The 16366-nt window shown below is 42.6% G+C and overlaps 1 protein-coding gene across 6 annotated transcripts in view; it reads left to right on the forward strand.

Moving 5' to 3' along the window:
* The window catches only part of Fut10 (fucosyltransferase 10), a 93076-nt gene extending 77124 nt beyond the window's left edge, over positions 1 to 15952 (forward strand). For all 6 annotated transcript variants that reach the window (XM_060381579.1, XM_060381580.1, XM_021639220.2 and 3 more), the window contains one exon: positions 5025 to 15952. In XM_060381579.1, coding sequence (XP_060237562.1) covers positions 5025 to 5258 — 234 coding nt within the window. In that variant the 3' untranslated portion in view covers positions 5259 to 15952. The remainder of the gene's footprint in view (positions 1 to 5024) is intronic.
* Positions 15953 to 16366: the final 414 nt, after the last annotated feature.

Here is a 16366-nt window from a genome sequence, read left to right on the forward strand (position 1 = left end):
TGGAACTCTGTCCAAATTTTGGCTATGAATCTTAGTATCTCCTTTGATACCCTGGTGGGTAGGGTCTTTCAGTGTCCGGTTCTTTGATCACCTTCCCTTGGGGGTTGCAGGCTTACCAGGCCACAGAGGAAGATGATGCAGCTAGCCTTGATGAGACCTGATAAGCTGGGGTCAGATAGAAGGGGAGGAGGACCTCCCCTATCAGGGGACTAGGGAAAGGGCATAGGGGGAGAAGAAGGGAGGGTAGGTGGTCCTGGGAGAAGATGAGGGAGGGGACTGCAGTGGGGATACAAAGTGAATAAACTATAATAAATAAATATATAAATAAAATTAAGAAAAAGGAATCTTAGGCCTCTCCGAATCTTTACTCTTTGTTGGCCCAGGAGCCCCATTCTCTTTGGAAGCATAATCTTTTAAAACCATATTTTAAAAACAGCTGGTTTTTCTACTCAAGTCCTCAGCTGGAAGGAGATGCAGAAACTTAGTTATTTTTAAAAATGCCATAACCGTTTAATCAAACACACTTTGGATCATGTTGTGAAATATTTCTGGTAGAACCTTAGACTGAGAACAATGAATCTCATACGTCTCTTTTCTCTGTAGTGTCAACCTCAGATGGAACTTAACCTTACACCGTTCAGTGGACCCTTCTCCTGAGTGGCAGAAAAGTGCTCTCATTACTGATGACCTCATATAAACATCTCTGCAGGGCCGTGGTTGAGGAGGACTCCCAGAGTTGTGTGGGAGTATAGTTAATAGCTGGCTGATGATTCAAACTGTACAGGTTGTCACTATCACATTTCCAGCATGGGTGATTTCATTACTTTTTAAAGACAGCTTACTTTTTCATCAGTTTTGACAGTTGTGTGGTGTTAACATGCATTCCAAGATTCCCTTCTGTGGTCCATTCTTAGCCTCCTGCCTCTGGTTCCTCCATTCCTGAGAACTTGAACCAGTGTTTGTGGTTATCGCCCTGGCATCCCTTTAATGGCATCTACTAGCTCTTGCTCCAAAAGTACCCCAACATAGTGCCTGGCCAAAGAGACCCCAGGTGTACCGGAACACAGTGCCTGGCCAAAGCAACACTAATCTGGATCTACTTCTGGTCTTTTGAGCTTCATTATTGCCTTTCTACCTCCCAGATTTTAAGTGCGAGCATTTCTTTCTGGTCTGCAGTTTAGTTTTCTCTCTTCAGAAGTGCCTTGGCAAAGAATTCTTGTGGTATTGTTATGGTAGGCTAAGAGTTAGGAAACTGGGAGTGGGGGCCAGTTGTCAAAAAGGCAACATAACAACTCTGATTTGTTAACATTGCGGAAAGCAGTCTTCACACTACTTGTCATTGCTCAGTTAAAAAGAAATCAGAAGAGAAGCTTGGGCTCTTAAACTTGCCACAAAAGCTAAAAGGGAAGCTGAAAGCAATAGGTGCTGTGTGCTCCTGTCTTGCCACACAGCTGACACAAATTAATAGGTAACCCCAGCTAGTAAATTCAGCTAGAACACCTATCTTGAATCTCAGGTCCCATAAGCAGCCTTTAACAGACCAAAAGTTAAAAACAATCAGAAATAAAGTGGTTATGTGTTTCTTCCTCCAGTGGTTCAAGAGAGTAAAATGCAGTTTCTGTGACCACTGCAATAAAGTCTCAGGACAGACTGAAAGACACATTGTCACCACCCTCCTCCACGTTCCCCTCCCCCTTATCTGCCTTTGCCCCTTATTTCAAAGCTCTGCTCTCCTCCCCTGATCTCTGGTTTTATTGAAAGCCCCACTTTCCCTTCTGGTCTCTAGCCCTTTGTGTAAAATGATGTACAGGGATAGCACTAACGTTGGGCCAAGCCTCACTGAGTTCAGAGATGGCTCTCCAGTGACAAGGTCCGGCTCTTGGAAACCAGACTAACAGGGGTGGGGGAAGGACTGCCTTCCTAACTGATCACAGTTCCCTTGACAGCCCCTTCAGCTGTTCCCCCATAGTCCTCTCTCCCTCAGAGTAAACACTGCAGTGTCTTCTTATCTGTTGCCAATGTGCATTTTAAGGAAAAGAAAGTATATTGACTTACCCATGGTGGCATCAAAATTGTGATTAGATTTCCGAATTTTGTTTACTGCTCTGCTTTTTAAATTTGAGATAGATTAGGTTGTAATAATTATAAACCTGGTACATTAAGTGTTATTTTTATACCAAGTGATTTATTTTTAGTAAAAAATACATATGCATATAGATGACAGCAACCACAATAGTTATATCATTGTCTTGACATTTTTTGATATTTCTAAAACAATATTTATATACTATCTTTTTGATAGCTAGAAGTTTGTGTATCTGTGTTGTATAACTTACTTAGAAATTAGCCATATACGCTGTCTTGTTTCTTATCTATACAGCTTGTTGTTTTCTTCTAATTAATAATTTTTATTGTTGGATTACTTTTTCTGTGGATGTCTCACTGAGTTAGTCATTGCTTAAGTGTTCTCTGAAGAGTTCATGCACTTCAGGTGTAATGATCAATCTTGATTGTCAGCCTGGAAGTCCTGAGATGCCTAGGAGATTAGTAAAGCTCATGTGGGTGCATTTATGGGGACATTTCCAGAGACGGTTAGATCGTGAGGGCTCTCATATGATCAATAGCTTGACCTATTTATGGAGTCAGACTTGAATAAACTATTGTAAAGTGGTGGAAAGAGAGAGCATAGGTCACAGCTGAGAGCAGCAGTTGTCAACCTGTGGGTCATGACCCCTCCAGGGTCACATATCAGATATTTACACTACAATTTATAAGAGTAGCAAAATTACAGCTATGAAGTAGGGACAAAAATAATTGTATTGTTGGGGATCACCACAACATGAGGACCTGTATTAAAGGGTCACAGCATTAGGAAGTTTGAGAACCAGTGTCTTAGAGGACATAACTTGAGCCAGCAAGACAGCTTGGTATAGAAAGGTGCTTTTATGCCTGACAACCCGAGCCCAATGTGGAATCCACATGATAGAAGGAACATGTTGATATCTGCAAGTTATCCTCTGACTTTTATACAAATGCTTTGATAAATAAATGAGATGTAATCTAAAGAGAAAGGGCATCTCTTGCTTGGCTTCTTCCTGTCTTCATTCGGCTTCTGAGCAACTTTGAGTTTGGTTGCAGCACACGCCCTGTCATGATGAAGAGAAACCTCTCAAACCATGAGCTAACTAAACCTTCCTGAAGTTGTTCTCTGAAGAGTTTGCTCATAGTAAGGACGGAGTCTATCCACACAGATTTTTTCTGAGCTTGTGACCATGCTTATGGGCGCTGTTGTTCTCTGCACTGCGTGTGGCATGTCAGCTGGAGGTAGCCTTCCATAGCCTTCTAGGGATTCTGGCTTTCTCATGTTGACACTGGTTTGTGGTTATCTCAGTTTGCGATCTGTTTTGGTTGATCAGAGCCCCCAGTAGCTTCCTGACAAGTGTGTGTGGTATCTTCGTTCTACTCTACTGTTATGACATAGCCTAGCGTAATAAAAACTGTGAAAACACCAGCTTTCCTTGGAATTTTATAACATCTTGCCATTGCCATTTAAAGTGTTTCTCTTGAACAAATTTTATTAATGGAAGAGTTACAGTGAAAAGCTGATTTCTGTACACCCTTTGCCTGGCTTCTCTTCATAGCCACTATATATTTGTTATTACTAAGACATTATTATTGATACATTGCTACTAATTGAATTACAGATTTTAGTATGTTTCACTTCAGAGAAACTTTTTTTGTATTTCTCCAGCTATTTGCAATGGATAGCTGCTGGACGAGAGGAAATCAGTTTTCTTTAATGGAACGATGCTAGGCATGTCAGACATACTCCAGGACAGATCCCATGCCCAGAAGGAGTTGGCCAACACAAATCAGGCTCTATTTTGTTTTTTTCAAACAAATATTTTTGTTGACTATTTGTGAATTTCATATAATGCACCCCAATCACACTTGCTTCCCGTTCCTCCCAGGGCCACCCTCCCACCATTGGGTCCTTTCCTCCCAAAAAAGAAAAAAATATGTCAACTCCAATTTGTGTTGCCCATCTACTCATTGGAGTATGCATGGTCAAACTCCCAGCCACTAGCTCCTTAGAGATAACTGAGTTCTTCTGGCTCTGATTGGATTTATTTATTTATTTGGGGATTTTTTTTTAAGAGAAAAAGAGCATGAAGTTCCATGGGTTTGAGGGGAGTATTGAGGAGGGGAAAGCACAGGATTACTGGGTTCCCAGTTGGTGGAACTTTTGGGGATGGATTAGGAGGTGTGGTCTTATTTGAAGAGGTGTGTTATGGGGAGGCAAGCTTTGAGGGGTGGAAAGACTCCCATTTCCAGTAGGTCCTTTCTGCCTCACACTTGTAGATGAGGATGTGAACTCTTTCCTGTTGCTAATCCTTTGCTCCACTATCAAACACTATCAAACCCTCTGAAACTAAAAAATTAATTAAATTCTTTTAAAAATATAAATAGCCTTCGCCATGGTGATTTGTCACAGCAGTAGAAAAATAACTAACATTACATCAAAATATCAAGAGCTATATTACTCACATTATAATACTTTTCTGTGCAGAGGAGTATATGGGCATAGGTGAAACTAGAGAAAAGTAATTAAGCAAGGCAACAAAAGAGGGGAAGCAACCTGGAGAAACCTAGGCTCAGTCTCAGCTGGGCTGATACATTGTTTGGGGAGAGAACTTAGAACTAAGTACTGAGACAGTATTTAGTGCTTCCCACCTCTGTAAAATATGGTTGCTGTGTTTATTTCATTTGATTGCCAGGAGAATTAAGCGAAACTGTCTTATCTTTTGCCTGGTGGAGTGTCCAGTGCATAGAATAGTCTCAATAAGTGTTGATACGTTTCCTGTGACTCTTCAACCGTGTAACTGCTGAGACTATGGAGGGGAAAAGAAAAACCATTTGCTTTATGAAAAACGTGCAGTGTCCCATCGTTGAGTGGCAGGAACGTGGGGTCTGCCTTTCCTTATAGCATGTTTCAAATTCTCTTTCTCCTTCTCTCAATGCAGGGCTTACCACCCAAACAGTGGAAGGCAGAAGTTAGCCACCTGAGCTGCCCGGAGCCGACCCTGTTCGCCTTCTCATCTCCAGCTTCTCCAGCCCTACGTGGGAGGTCCTTGAGGGAGCTGTGGCTACCTAGCTTTCGGCAGTCTAAGAAAGAAGCCGAGGCACTGAGGTGGCTGGTGGATAGGAATCAGAACTTTTCATCTGGAGAGTTTTGGGCCTTGGTATTTAAGGACTAATTTTAACAGGTACTAGAATGACAGAATAAGGCTAATTTTCTTGGATGCCTTAATATTTGAAGGTAATAGCTATTCCACCAAGTATCCTTTAGGATAAGAGTTAGTTACAGCAGTTCTCACAAAGAGTCCTGTCAAATAACAGCCATGAATTACTTTTAGGGGTTGCCTCTATATTTTTATACTAAAAAAAGCAGACATTTAAAAATGGACATTTAAAAATGGTTGCCTTCAGTGTATGTATTTGGGCCCGTGTACTCACCGTCTTCTTTGGAGCCTGACCCAAGGTCAAGTGCCTTCCTTGCTCCATGTCTAGCTGTGAGTGTGTGATGCTCACCTCCCTGCCAGCAGCTCATTGGTATTTGGCAAGCCCCGTTTCTTGATGCTGAGAGTGAATGAAACGAGTTAGAACTTGGCAGTGAGAGATTCCATCTGTTGTTCTCAGGGATGTGAGTGAGTAAGAAAACCTGTGTCAGGCTTCCCTGCCCTCCCAGTTCAAAGGATAGACGCACATCTTCCTGCCACCTCCTAGTCAGGTCTATATTCATTTCACCTGGGCCCTCCTCCCATTTCCCTCCCAAGTGGAATTTTCTATAAAGACATTACTCCTCCTCATTTTTCCACGAGTGAGATATCACTAATTGTTTCTTATACTATAGAGCAGGAGAGGAAAAAAATGTCAGATTCATGGCATAAGAGCCATTTGTTTTGAACAAGGTGAGGGCAGTGAATGCCTGTCTCTCCTTTGGGTTGGAGCTGATTGTCATTAGGATGATGGATACCACCTGTCAAGGTAGGCAGACATTCTGCTGAGGAGCATTTCCAAGTTTCTAATGCTGCTGGAAAAGGCATCAGCCGTATTATCTGGTTACCCACTGGAGCTCACAGAAAATAAAGAGGAGCAAAACTGGCTTTCATTCCATTAGGTAAGGAGACTTCTAGTCAGCACAGAAACCTCGTGATAACTGGTGTGATGGCTTTTGTGTTCTCTATGTCGGAAGACAAGCCATTGCAGCCAGCCTGTAAGAAATGAGAGTTAAAGACACATATTCTTTATTTTTTCATCTTGTTTGTCTGTGGGCAGTTTCTCCTCAATCCCACATCTGTCATGGACTAAGCATTATCTTAAACAAATCCCTTAACTTCCCTGGACCTTGGGTTTTGTATCTTAAGAAGAAGTGATTGATCTGGTCTTTGAAGTTGTAATATTCTTTAACCACTCATCAATATTTAAGATGATTAATTTTATAGGAGCTCTTACTAAAGCGGGAATAAACAGGCTTAGATTTGTGTTTTTCAAGAGAAATACATTCTTTGGAGAAAGAAACATATGTATTTTACATAGTATTGAGAATGGAAGAAATGCCATACCAGTTGATCTAACATCCAAGCAGCAAATGTTTGAAAATGATTGTTGATGTAAAGTTAGGCTTTAAACTGTGTACTGAATGAAGTGGAATTCTTTCTGAATCCTCAAAAACGGTCTGCAAAAGGATTTGTATCTTTGACAAAATAATGTAGCAGCTTCTCTTTCCATAAATGTCTAAAAAAAATATTCAGTGCTTACATGTGTCTTCAATGTTAGTGTTTTAGGCATTTTGTAACATTTTTTGAGAACTTCAAATGAGTAATGATAATGACTTTCCCCCACCTTTCCCAATATCCTTGCACTGTCCACTCCTTCTTTGTCTTTTTTTAATTGAAAATTGATTCTTCTCTCATACAATACATTCCAACACAGTTTTTTTCCCTCCATTCCTAGCTCTCTTCTACCTACCTTCTCCTGCAAATCCTCTTCCCCTCCATTTCTTCTTCAGAGAAGAGCAGCTGGATAGACAACAGCCAAACAGGACAAAACAAGATAGAATAAGAGAAGGCAAAAGCCCTAATATTGAGGCTGGACATTAATAGTATAATAGAAGATTGGCGTAGTGGCACACACCTGTAATCCCAGCACCTGGGGAGGTAGTAGCAGGCAGATCTCTGTGAGTTCAAGGCCAGCCTGAGCTACAAAGCAAGTCCAGGATAGCTAAGGCTACACGGAGAAAAGAGAAACCCTGTCTCAGAACACACACACACACATATATGTATATGAATATATATATGAATGAACACACACACATATATATGTAGTATGTGAATATATATATGAATGAACACACTAAATCCTGTTAGTACCACTCATATGTGCATGGGGGAGGGGCCATACCCTGGAACACAGGAACACTTTCAGGGGCTACATTCTCAGTTGTAAATAGCTCCTTTGTAAGGCTTGGAGCCTGGAGATAATCTGTCCCATTTTTGCAGGGACTGTGACTGACTATTTTGTGCAGTTCTTGTATAGGAAACCCCAGCGGCTCTGAGTTCAGCTGTGTGATAGCAATGCCATGTCTAGAAGATGCCATTTCACAACACCCGTTCCTGTCTTCTGGCTCTTAATTAAATTCGTTTCACCCCCTTTTTCCTCAGTGTTGCCTGAGCTTTGACTGGGGGCAGTGTCTGCTACCCACTGAAAAAGGAAGTGAGCCTTAAATCTAACCAGATGATAGTTGGTTATCTCCATAGCATTTGTGCCACAATTGCACCAGATATGCACTAGCATATCTTGCAAGCGGTTGCAAGGTTTATGCCTTGGTTGAAGATTTCCTTACTCCTCTGGTAGCATGTAGAGTACCTTCCCATAGCATGAATGCTAGTCAGTAGGGTTGAAGCCTCTAGTTAGGCACCAGCTTGACTTTGCTGTTTTCAGTGCGATATATAGGTGTTGTCTTGAGCATTGGGGCTTTACCATCAGTTTATAGAGAAAAACAAATAGCCTTGACAGTAGCTTGGGTTATCTGGGGGTGTTTGTTGGGGCCTTTTGGCCAATGACTCAATAATATGTAACCTATTCCTGACACTGAAGGTTTCATTTAGTGGCAAAAGATACTCAGTTGCAGCATTGTCTCTCTTACTATTTTATGACTCCATTTAGATTTCTTTTGTATATGTGTGTATTTTAGGAAGCTTCTATAATAGCAGATTTCCATATGGCTCCTCAATTAGGCCTTAGTTTTAGTTGACTCTCTCCATATTCTCTCTCTCATGGCTCTGAAAATCATGTGCTTCTTCTTCTGTGATATTCCCTGAGCCAGAGGTGTAGGTATTATGTTAAACATATACTTTTTTGGGCTGGACACCTCTTGCTCACTTACTTTTTGCATTTTGACCACTGGTGGATCTCTTAAGTAGCCTTCTATGATGAGGTTCACCATATTGATGAGAGCTACCATTATCTGTGAGTATAAGAATAAATGTTAGAATACAGCTAGAAACTATATTGACTTAGGAAGATGGTAATTGTAACTTCTCCTCTTGGTTCTGTGACCTTTCCGGCCATGGGTAGTTGGCAGGAGTTCCTTAAGTCCAATTAGTTTCCATCGAGATACAAGTGTCACCAGTGCACATTTCACGTCACCTTGTTCCATCATGTTCTTTTTTTTAAAAGAGTTCCACAATAAAATCTTGTCTAAACTTCATTGGAGTATATCTCTAAAAATTTGTATGGGAAATAAAATCTTTGATTATGTGATTACCCCTTCTTCAACTGTAGAGGATAGAGAAGAGGGGATTGCTTGGGACTAAAAAATGCAGTACAGAAAACAAAAGTTTGATACTCCACCCATTAAGCAAAATAATAGTAGTATGTTCACTCATATACAACTTGCTTCTGAACTCAGATCTCTGTACCTGGTGATTGGCCTGCCTATTGGATCCTCCCCCCGCCCTTGACTCCCTGCAAAGAGATGTGGCTTTGTGCAGTGGTTGGTAGCAAACACAGACACTCACAACTGATCAGCTGGTCAAAGTGCAGAGAATGAGGGTCAGTGGAAGGCTCAACTACAAATGGGATATATATATATATATATATATATATATATATATCATGCCATTCCCCAAGGCTGGGGACCACGGAGGAGGAGAAGGCAGAAAGACCGTAAGAGGGAGAGGTCGGGGGGGGGGGGGGCGACACTGCAGTGAAACAGTGTCTTCTGGACATGACAGGACTGCTGCGCTCTTGAACTCACAGAGGCTGAGCTTGCCTGCCCAGGATCAAGCTAGTCGTTCTACCCTGGAGTGGGAAATGAGTTTTGAACCCTGGCCTGTAACTAAGGAACTGTGGACGGTTGATGGTTGTTGTTTTCTAGGGAAGAGAGAGTCACTTTTCCTTAAGGATGTTGTTCCTGGTAGGTTGGCATTGTTTGTGGAGATTATCCAACACCCAGGAGTGTATGGACGGCACTAGTTAGACCCTGCGGTTATTAAAAAAATAAAATAAAAAGGACATGACATTGTGAGGTCTGTGAGGTCAGGTGTGTCTAGGGGTGAATACGATCAAAATATATTATATGAGGTTCTTAAAAAATTATTAAAAACTTTTTTAGCTTTTTCATTGATTCTTTGTGAGTTTCATATCATGCACCCCAGGCCCACTAATCTCCCCACCACCTCATATCTGCTCTTGCAACCTACTCCCCAAAGTAAAACACACACACACACACACACACACACCACTACTACCACCACCACCACCACCACCAACACCACCAACAACAAAAACAACAACGAAAGCATAGAAAACATCCTGGAACCTTTAGACCGTCACAGTGTGTCCCGCAGTATGTCCCTCTGTGCACATATCTTCACTTGCAAATGTTCATTACAATGAGTCATGGGTCTAGTTTGAGATCTCTGCCTTCTGTGACCCCTTCAATACTGAGTCTCCTCAACGAGACTCCTTCTGGTTGCCCTGTGTCATGGAGATCCTGCAGGTTTGGATCAGCAGGACTGGCCCTTCCACAGGTCCAAACCATTTGCAGATGATATAGGTTTTGGAGTGGGCCAATTCAGAGCCCTGGATCTGGGCCTGGGTAGAAGCTGAGTTGGTCATCCCACTGGCTCTCTCTCATCTGCACCACTAGGTCAAGATCCTTAGCACTGCTCCAGCTCTGCCACCCGGTGCTGCCACTGGCAGGAGGTAGGGTCAACTCTCCTACTCTCCGGCACTCAGGGTGGCTCACCAGCACCCATGCCTCCAGAGCCAGCTCCAGTGTGCTGCCCAGGCAAGGTTCAGAGCCCACTCTCCCACATGCTGCAGCTTGCTAGGGTCTGGGCCAACTCTCATGCTCTCTCACCCTCAGAGCTGGCTCACCTGTGCCTTTGCTAGCAGAGCCAGCTCCAATTGTATTGCCCAGGTGAGGGCCCACTGAATGCTACAGCCATGAGGGGGCAGGGTCAGCTCTCCCTCACTCTTTCCTCAGAGCTGGCTCACTCGCTCATGTGTGCATTCAAATCTGGCTTCCAGAAGCTGTAGGAATCAAGGCTGGAGTGAGGGCCAGCACTACTGTGCTGCCCAGGCCAGGTGAAGAGCATGCTATTCCAAGAGCTGCTGCTTATGAGGGGCAGGGCTAGTTTTTTTTCAGCTCATGACCCTGTGGGCGAAGGGCAGAGGGGCAGTTAATAAAAATATTTTAATGAAGTACCTTTCAGTGAAAATAAGTGAGGCATTATAAGACTGCGTACCCACAGATTTGAGGCTTACATGCTTTGAGACTTATTTTTGTTACTTAGCATTTGCTTCCTCTTTCATTAGGTTTTCCTTAATAAGATGCCTTCCTACTTCTGACAATGATTGTTACAGGGTGAGGAGTGTCTCCTAATCTAACAGGCCTCTTATCTGCAAATAGAAAAGCTGCCCTCTGAATGCCTTAGTGTGCTTTCCCTGTGTTTGTCCTGTCATGCCACACTTCTCTTTACCTCCCTCTCTGTGAACTGCTTCAAGGGGCTGCCATGAGGAATGTCAGTGCAATACTCACTTTAGTGCCTCAGTATATTTCACTTGGATTATTCACAAGAAATAAGTTTCAAAACAGTTTGAAAACATGGACAGAAAAGCTACCAGAATTTTTATGAAGAGGATTACTAATGTTCACCAATAGTCTTTGCCTTTCCACCTAAAAATAGTCATTGTGACAGGCAATGTATTGATGTAAGATGAGAGAGAGAGAGAGAGAGGGAGAGAGAGAGAGGGAGAGAGAGAGAGGAGAAAGAGAGAGAGAGAGAGAGAGCAAAGGGTCTGCTCTCCAGGGCTTTGCAATTTTATTAAAACCAGGGACTAGGATACTGGAGCGATGGCTCCATGAGAGTACTGGTTGTGCAGAGGACCCAAGTTCACTTCATAGAATCCATGTTGGCAGCTAATATCTCCAGCTCCAGGGGACCTAATGACCTCTCCTGGACTCCAAAACATCCTCACACATTCTCTCTCTCTCTCCTTTCCTTTCTCCATTCCTCCTTCCTGGGATCATAAAACAAATCATAAACAAAACAAACAGCTGCGGTCGTGGTTGTGCACTCCTTCAATTCCAGCACTCAGGGAAGCAGAGGTAGGTGGATCACTTCGAGTTCCAGGCCAGCCTGGTCTACAAAGCAAGTCCAGGACAACTAAGGCTACAGAGAAACCCTGTTTTGAGAAACAAAAAAATGAAAAACAAAACCAAACAAAACAAAAAACAAACAAACAAACAAAACCAAACAAAAAACAAATCCAAAATAAAAAACCCAAACAGGTACAAAGGAATGCCCAGAGTATTCCTGGTTAACTCCTTAGGATTTTTGATGCTTTTTGCACACAGCTTCAAACAGCGTGATGACTCTGAAATGGTCCTGTGACAGTAGTGGACAAACCCTATAAACCTTTCTGTCTGATTGATGAGTACAGTTTAGACCTGGAACCCAAGGAGGCTCTTTTCTTGCCTTCCTAATACCCTTTTCTGATTCTTGGAACCCGGACCATTTAATGTACCTGAGCTTAGAGGGAGGGCATAGAAGTGACCAGATCTGTAGCTCTAGTTGTTCACTCAAAGGAGATCAATGAGGAGGAAGAAAAGAAGAGGAAGCCCTTTCCTCTGCTTCATGTGTTGTGGATGTAAAATGACAGGTACAACACTGGAGAGAGCTTTTACACCCTAGTGATGTTGCTCCACCACTTTCCCAGGCTTTCACATGTTAACATGGAACCTAACCGGGCTGGAGATAGGGCTCACTGAGGACCTGGGCAAAGGGCCATGGTGTGGGGAGGAGTGAAGGGAACTCTCTAGGATTTTATTCTCTCAACTCATGGGGCTGAGCAGCCTTAATTATTCTAAGTCCGAGGTGAAGCCATATCTGACCAGTCATAACAAGAGAGATCTTTGTCCATCTTCATGGGCTTCTTGACTGTCCCTTATTCCTTTATACTCCTTGGGACAGTGATCTAGAAGCGTCCTTCAGTCTGTGCCATTGAAGCTTCTGAAATGAGTCAGGATTGGACAGTGAGGAATGCTTCTGAGGACATTTGGGTATTAGGCCAACAATACGTCCCCTATGTTACTGAAGATCCCCACATCATCCAATCTAGAGCCTGAGAAGATAGAGTCTACGAAGGCTCTTAGGAATATTCAAAATTTTACTACCATGGACTTAATTTTTTTTACAATGACTGAGCTGATTAGGAGACTTAAAGATCATTATTGTAGGTGATGGGGGTATTAATGGTTTGAGGCTGGCCATATTCCAAGAGCCTTTGAGATGAACTTAAGCTGTTTTTCAAACATACAGAGTAAACTCCTTTGATGAGTCTCCTCAAAGGAAGGGAGAAAGGACAGTTTATGAAAGAATGCCCATCGTAAAGCAATAAAAATGATTAGTTAAACAGAAATCATGGGATGTGTATATATGTTAATATTTAATATATAAGGAATTTATTAGGTTAGGTTACCTTAAAATAAAAATAACACTGGAGAGGCTGATAATTGTGTAGTTTCTTGACCCTGAGGCTGGGGGGCCTCAGCCATGAGAGTGGTCCCATAGCAGCTGTATTTTCCGACGAGAGGCTGACCATCCAGCACTTGCGTAGGCCACAAGGCTGGTACCTCAGCAGTCGCAAGCTGCACCTAAAACCTGGGAGGTTCCTGGTCTTTAGTCCATGATGGATGCCTGGCCACCCTGGCTTTGGTATCAGTGGAGGAAGCAGCAGCAGCAACTGAAATCAACTCAGTGGCAAGAGTGAAAGCCAGGTGAACAAAAGGTGAGGAATGGTCTGCTGCCCCCTTCTTTCTGACTGCCTCCAGAAGGTTCCTCTCACAATCAGGTGGGTTTCCACTCCCCCGATTAAGGCATTCAAGGCAGTTCTTCAGTTGAGGCTTCCTACCCAGGTGACTTTAATGTGTGGCACGCTGACATTAGAACCGACGATAGTGGCAAAATTGGGAATGCACACGAGCCTGCACTTAACATCATAAACATGAGGACCTGAGTTTGTATATTAGAGACACTATGTCAGGGGTCTATAATCTCAGAGCTGGGAGGTAGAGATGGGGGACCTCTGGGCTTGCTGGGCAGCCAGTGCGGTCACATGAGTGAGCTCCAGGTTCACTGAGAGGCACTGTTCCCTCCCAATGAAAACCTCAGGCCTCCTCATCCACGTGGACATATGTGCATACACACATTCATAGGCCCACATGGGCAGGTGCACACACATCCACAGACTTCACATAAATACGCTTCTGCGCAAGCTGGAGGGAAAAGTCTTGTGTGGTGGGCTGTGAACTGGGTGTGCATACTTCCCAGAGAACGTCATGTTTACTTAAAACGGAGCATCTGAAAAACTACGCCAAGGCAATGTTGAGTTCTTGTCAGTTACTTTCTTGAAAGCAAAGCAAGTGTGTCACTTAAAGAAAAACTAATAGAATTGGTTGTCAGTGATTAAAAATAAAACTACAAGTGAAAATTGAAAATTTGGGGAGCGATATCTACTTGCATTGAACCTGCTAACTGCCCAGTGCAGACTTTTCTGAGGAAACAAGGGAATGAGTATTAAAAAATGCTATGTTTGACACAGAATGAAGGTAAGATTATGGCATGGGGGGGCGTTGTTCTTCAGTGCTGGTTTTTAAAATTCTAAAGAAGGGAGAGAGAATGTGGTAGGGAGAGAATTGTTTATTTTAGTTCTGTGTTTTACTTGAAGCATTACTTCAGTGAGGTGTTGACACTATTGATGGAAGTGTGACATGAGAGTACACCACTCTAATTGCACTGCTCCGTGTACCGAGAGGCAGGAGGATCACAAGTTCAAGACCAACTGAGGTTACAACACAAGATCCTGTTCTCTAGACACAAACAAGTAATAAAGCCAAATAGTGATTATTTTGAAAATGAGAGTAAGATAAGTGACAATTATAGTTATCAACAAGGAAAATAAGGCTTTTAGTTTTTATTTGGGGAACAAGAAAAATAAGTATCTGTATTAAAACAATTAAGAATAATTATTGTTTTGATCAAACAGCCTACAACTTATTAACATATTTAATAAAATGTTACTGAGCATACAAGAGTGAGTCTAATGGATACAAACCATGTTACCATGGAGTTCTTAATTCTAGTAGGGGATGAAAAATTAAAATGCTTCAGCAGAATATAAAACATTCAAGGAAGCTTTTATTTCTTTTCATAAGAGCCTGGTGAGATGGAATTTACTTCTGGGCCCCTACTACTTCATGTGAAATGTGATATAAGTGTGCAATATTTATGGAGTATATTAAATGGGCTGTCTTCATAGCAAGATTCGTTCAGAGCACTAAGAGTTCAGTTCTGTGCCAACCAGGGAGCCTGCATGAGACTGACCTAGGCCCCCTGCACATATGTTTCAGTTGTGTAGCTTCTTGTGGGACTCATAACAGTGGGAGCAGGGGCTGTCTCTGATTCGCTTGCCTGCCTGTGGGACCTTTTCCTCCTAATGGGTTGCCTCATCCAGCCTTAATTAGAGAGGAGGTGTCTAGTCTTACTGTAGATTGATGTGCCATGACTGGTTGATATCCATGGGAGGTCTGCCCTGTTTTGAAGATAAATGGAGGAGGAGTGGAGGGGGATGAGGGTGAGGGTGGCAGTGGGGGTGGGGAGAGGGAGGTTGTGGGGAGTGACTAGGAGGAGAGGAGGAAGGGGAAAATATATTCTAAAGGGTAGGCTACATGCCCAGTGGTAGATGGCCAACAAATGAACTCAACAGCATCATTGAAAGTTACTTGTCTCATGTCAAGAATGTTTTCCTTTTTAATTAAAAAAAAAAAAACCTTTTAACTTATTTATTTTGCTGTTCACTCTACTTCTCAATTGTAGTCCCCATCCACCTCTCCTCCTGGTTCCACCCTCCCTCTCTCTTCCTCCTCCTTCCCCCACCCCAAGAAGGAGGAGTCTCTCGCCATTAACCCACCCCAGCACTTCAAGTCACATCAGGAATTTATTTTATTTTATTTTGACTATATATATTTTCTCTCCCTCTCTCTCTCTTTGTTTTCCCCTACAGGTCCTTTCCATCTATGTTATGGCTTCCGGTTTAGTTTTTATGGGATTCCTGAGAGTGTGAATAAAATGGGTCTCTGTGTTTATATAAGTTTCATGTGCCCCTTTGGGAGGGGTACTCTTTTTCTCTGTTTGTTTGTATTAGTTTTTATTATATTTATTATTATACCATAGAAACCTGCCTGTTTTCTAAAGAGAGATAGATCCATAGAGAGTGGATCCATATGGGATGTGAGTTGTAGAGGGAGGAGAAAATGTAACCAGGATCGGTTATGTGAGAAAAAAAATAAAGCTGCTTTCAATAAAAGTTCAGTTCTGCAGTTGGCATGTCTAGAAGCAATCATTTGTGTGTTTTTTTCACTCTTTAGTCCATTGTTTATTCCTGTTGTCCAGAAGTTGCATTGTTTCCAACAAGAACTGAGATTTTGGGGTGGTGGTGGTGGAAATAGCATTGGTGAGCCCATAGAAGCAAGCAGTTGTCCAGCCTGTGTACATCTGTAGGGAGGTCTAGGTGAGTCAGTTTTTCCTTAGCCAGAGCAGATCCAAAGTTTGACCTTACAGGCTGCATTCAATCACTACCCTCCATAGGAGTTACTGAAAGATGAAGGGCTGCAACACTTAAAGAGGCTCTACATGGAAAGGAACACCCTTACAGCCTTGGTACCATCACTCCATTAGCAGTCACTGGGTCCCTTGTAAATCTCCAGTGATGGAATCTTAGAACTGCCTTAGAA

Source organism: Meriones unguiculatus, chromosome 4 (genome assembly GCF_030254825.1).
Source record: "Meriones unguiculatus strain TT.TT164.6M chromosome 4, Bangor_MerUng_6.1, whole genome shotgun sequence".
Taxonomy (NCBI): Eukaryota; Metazoa; Chordata; class Mammalia; order Rodentia; family Muridae; genus Meriones; species Meriones unguiculatus.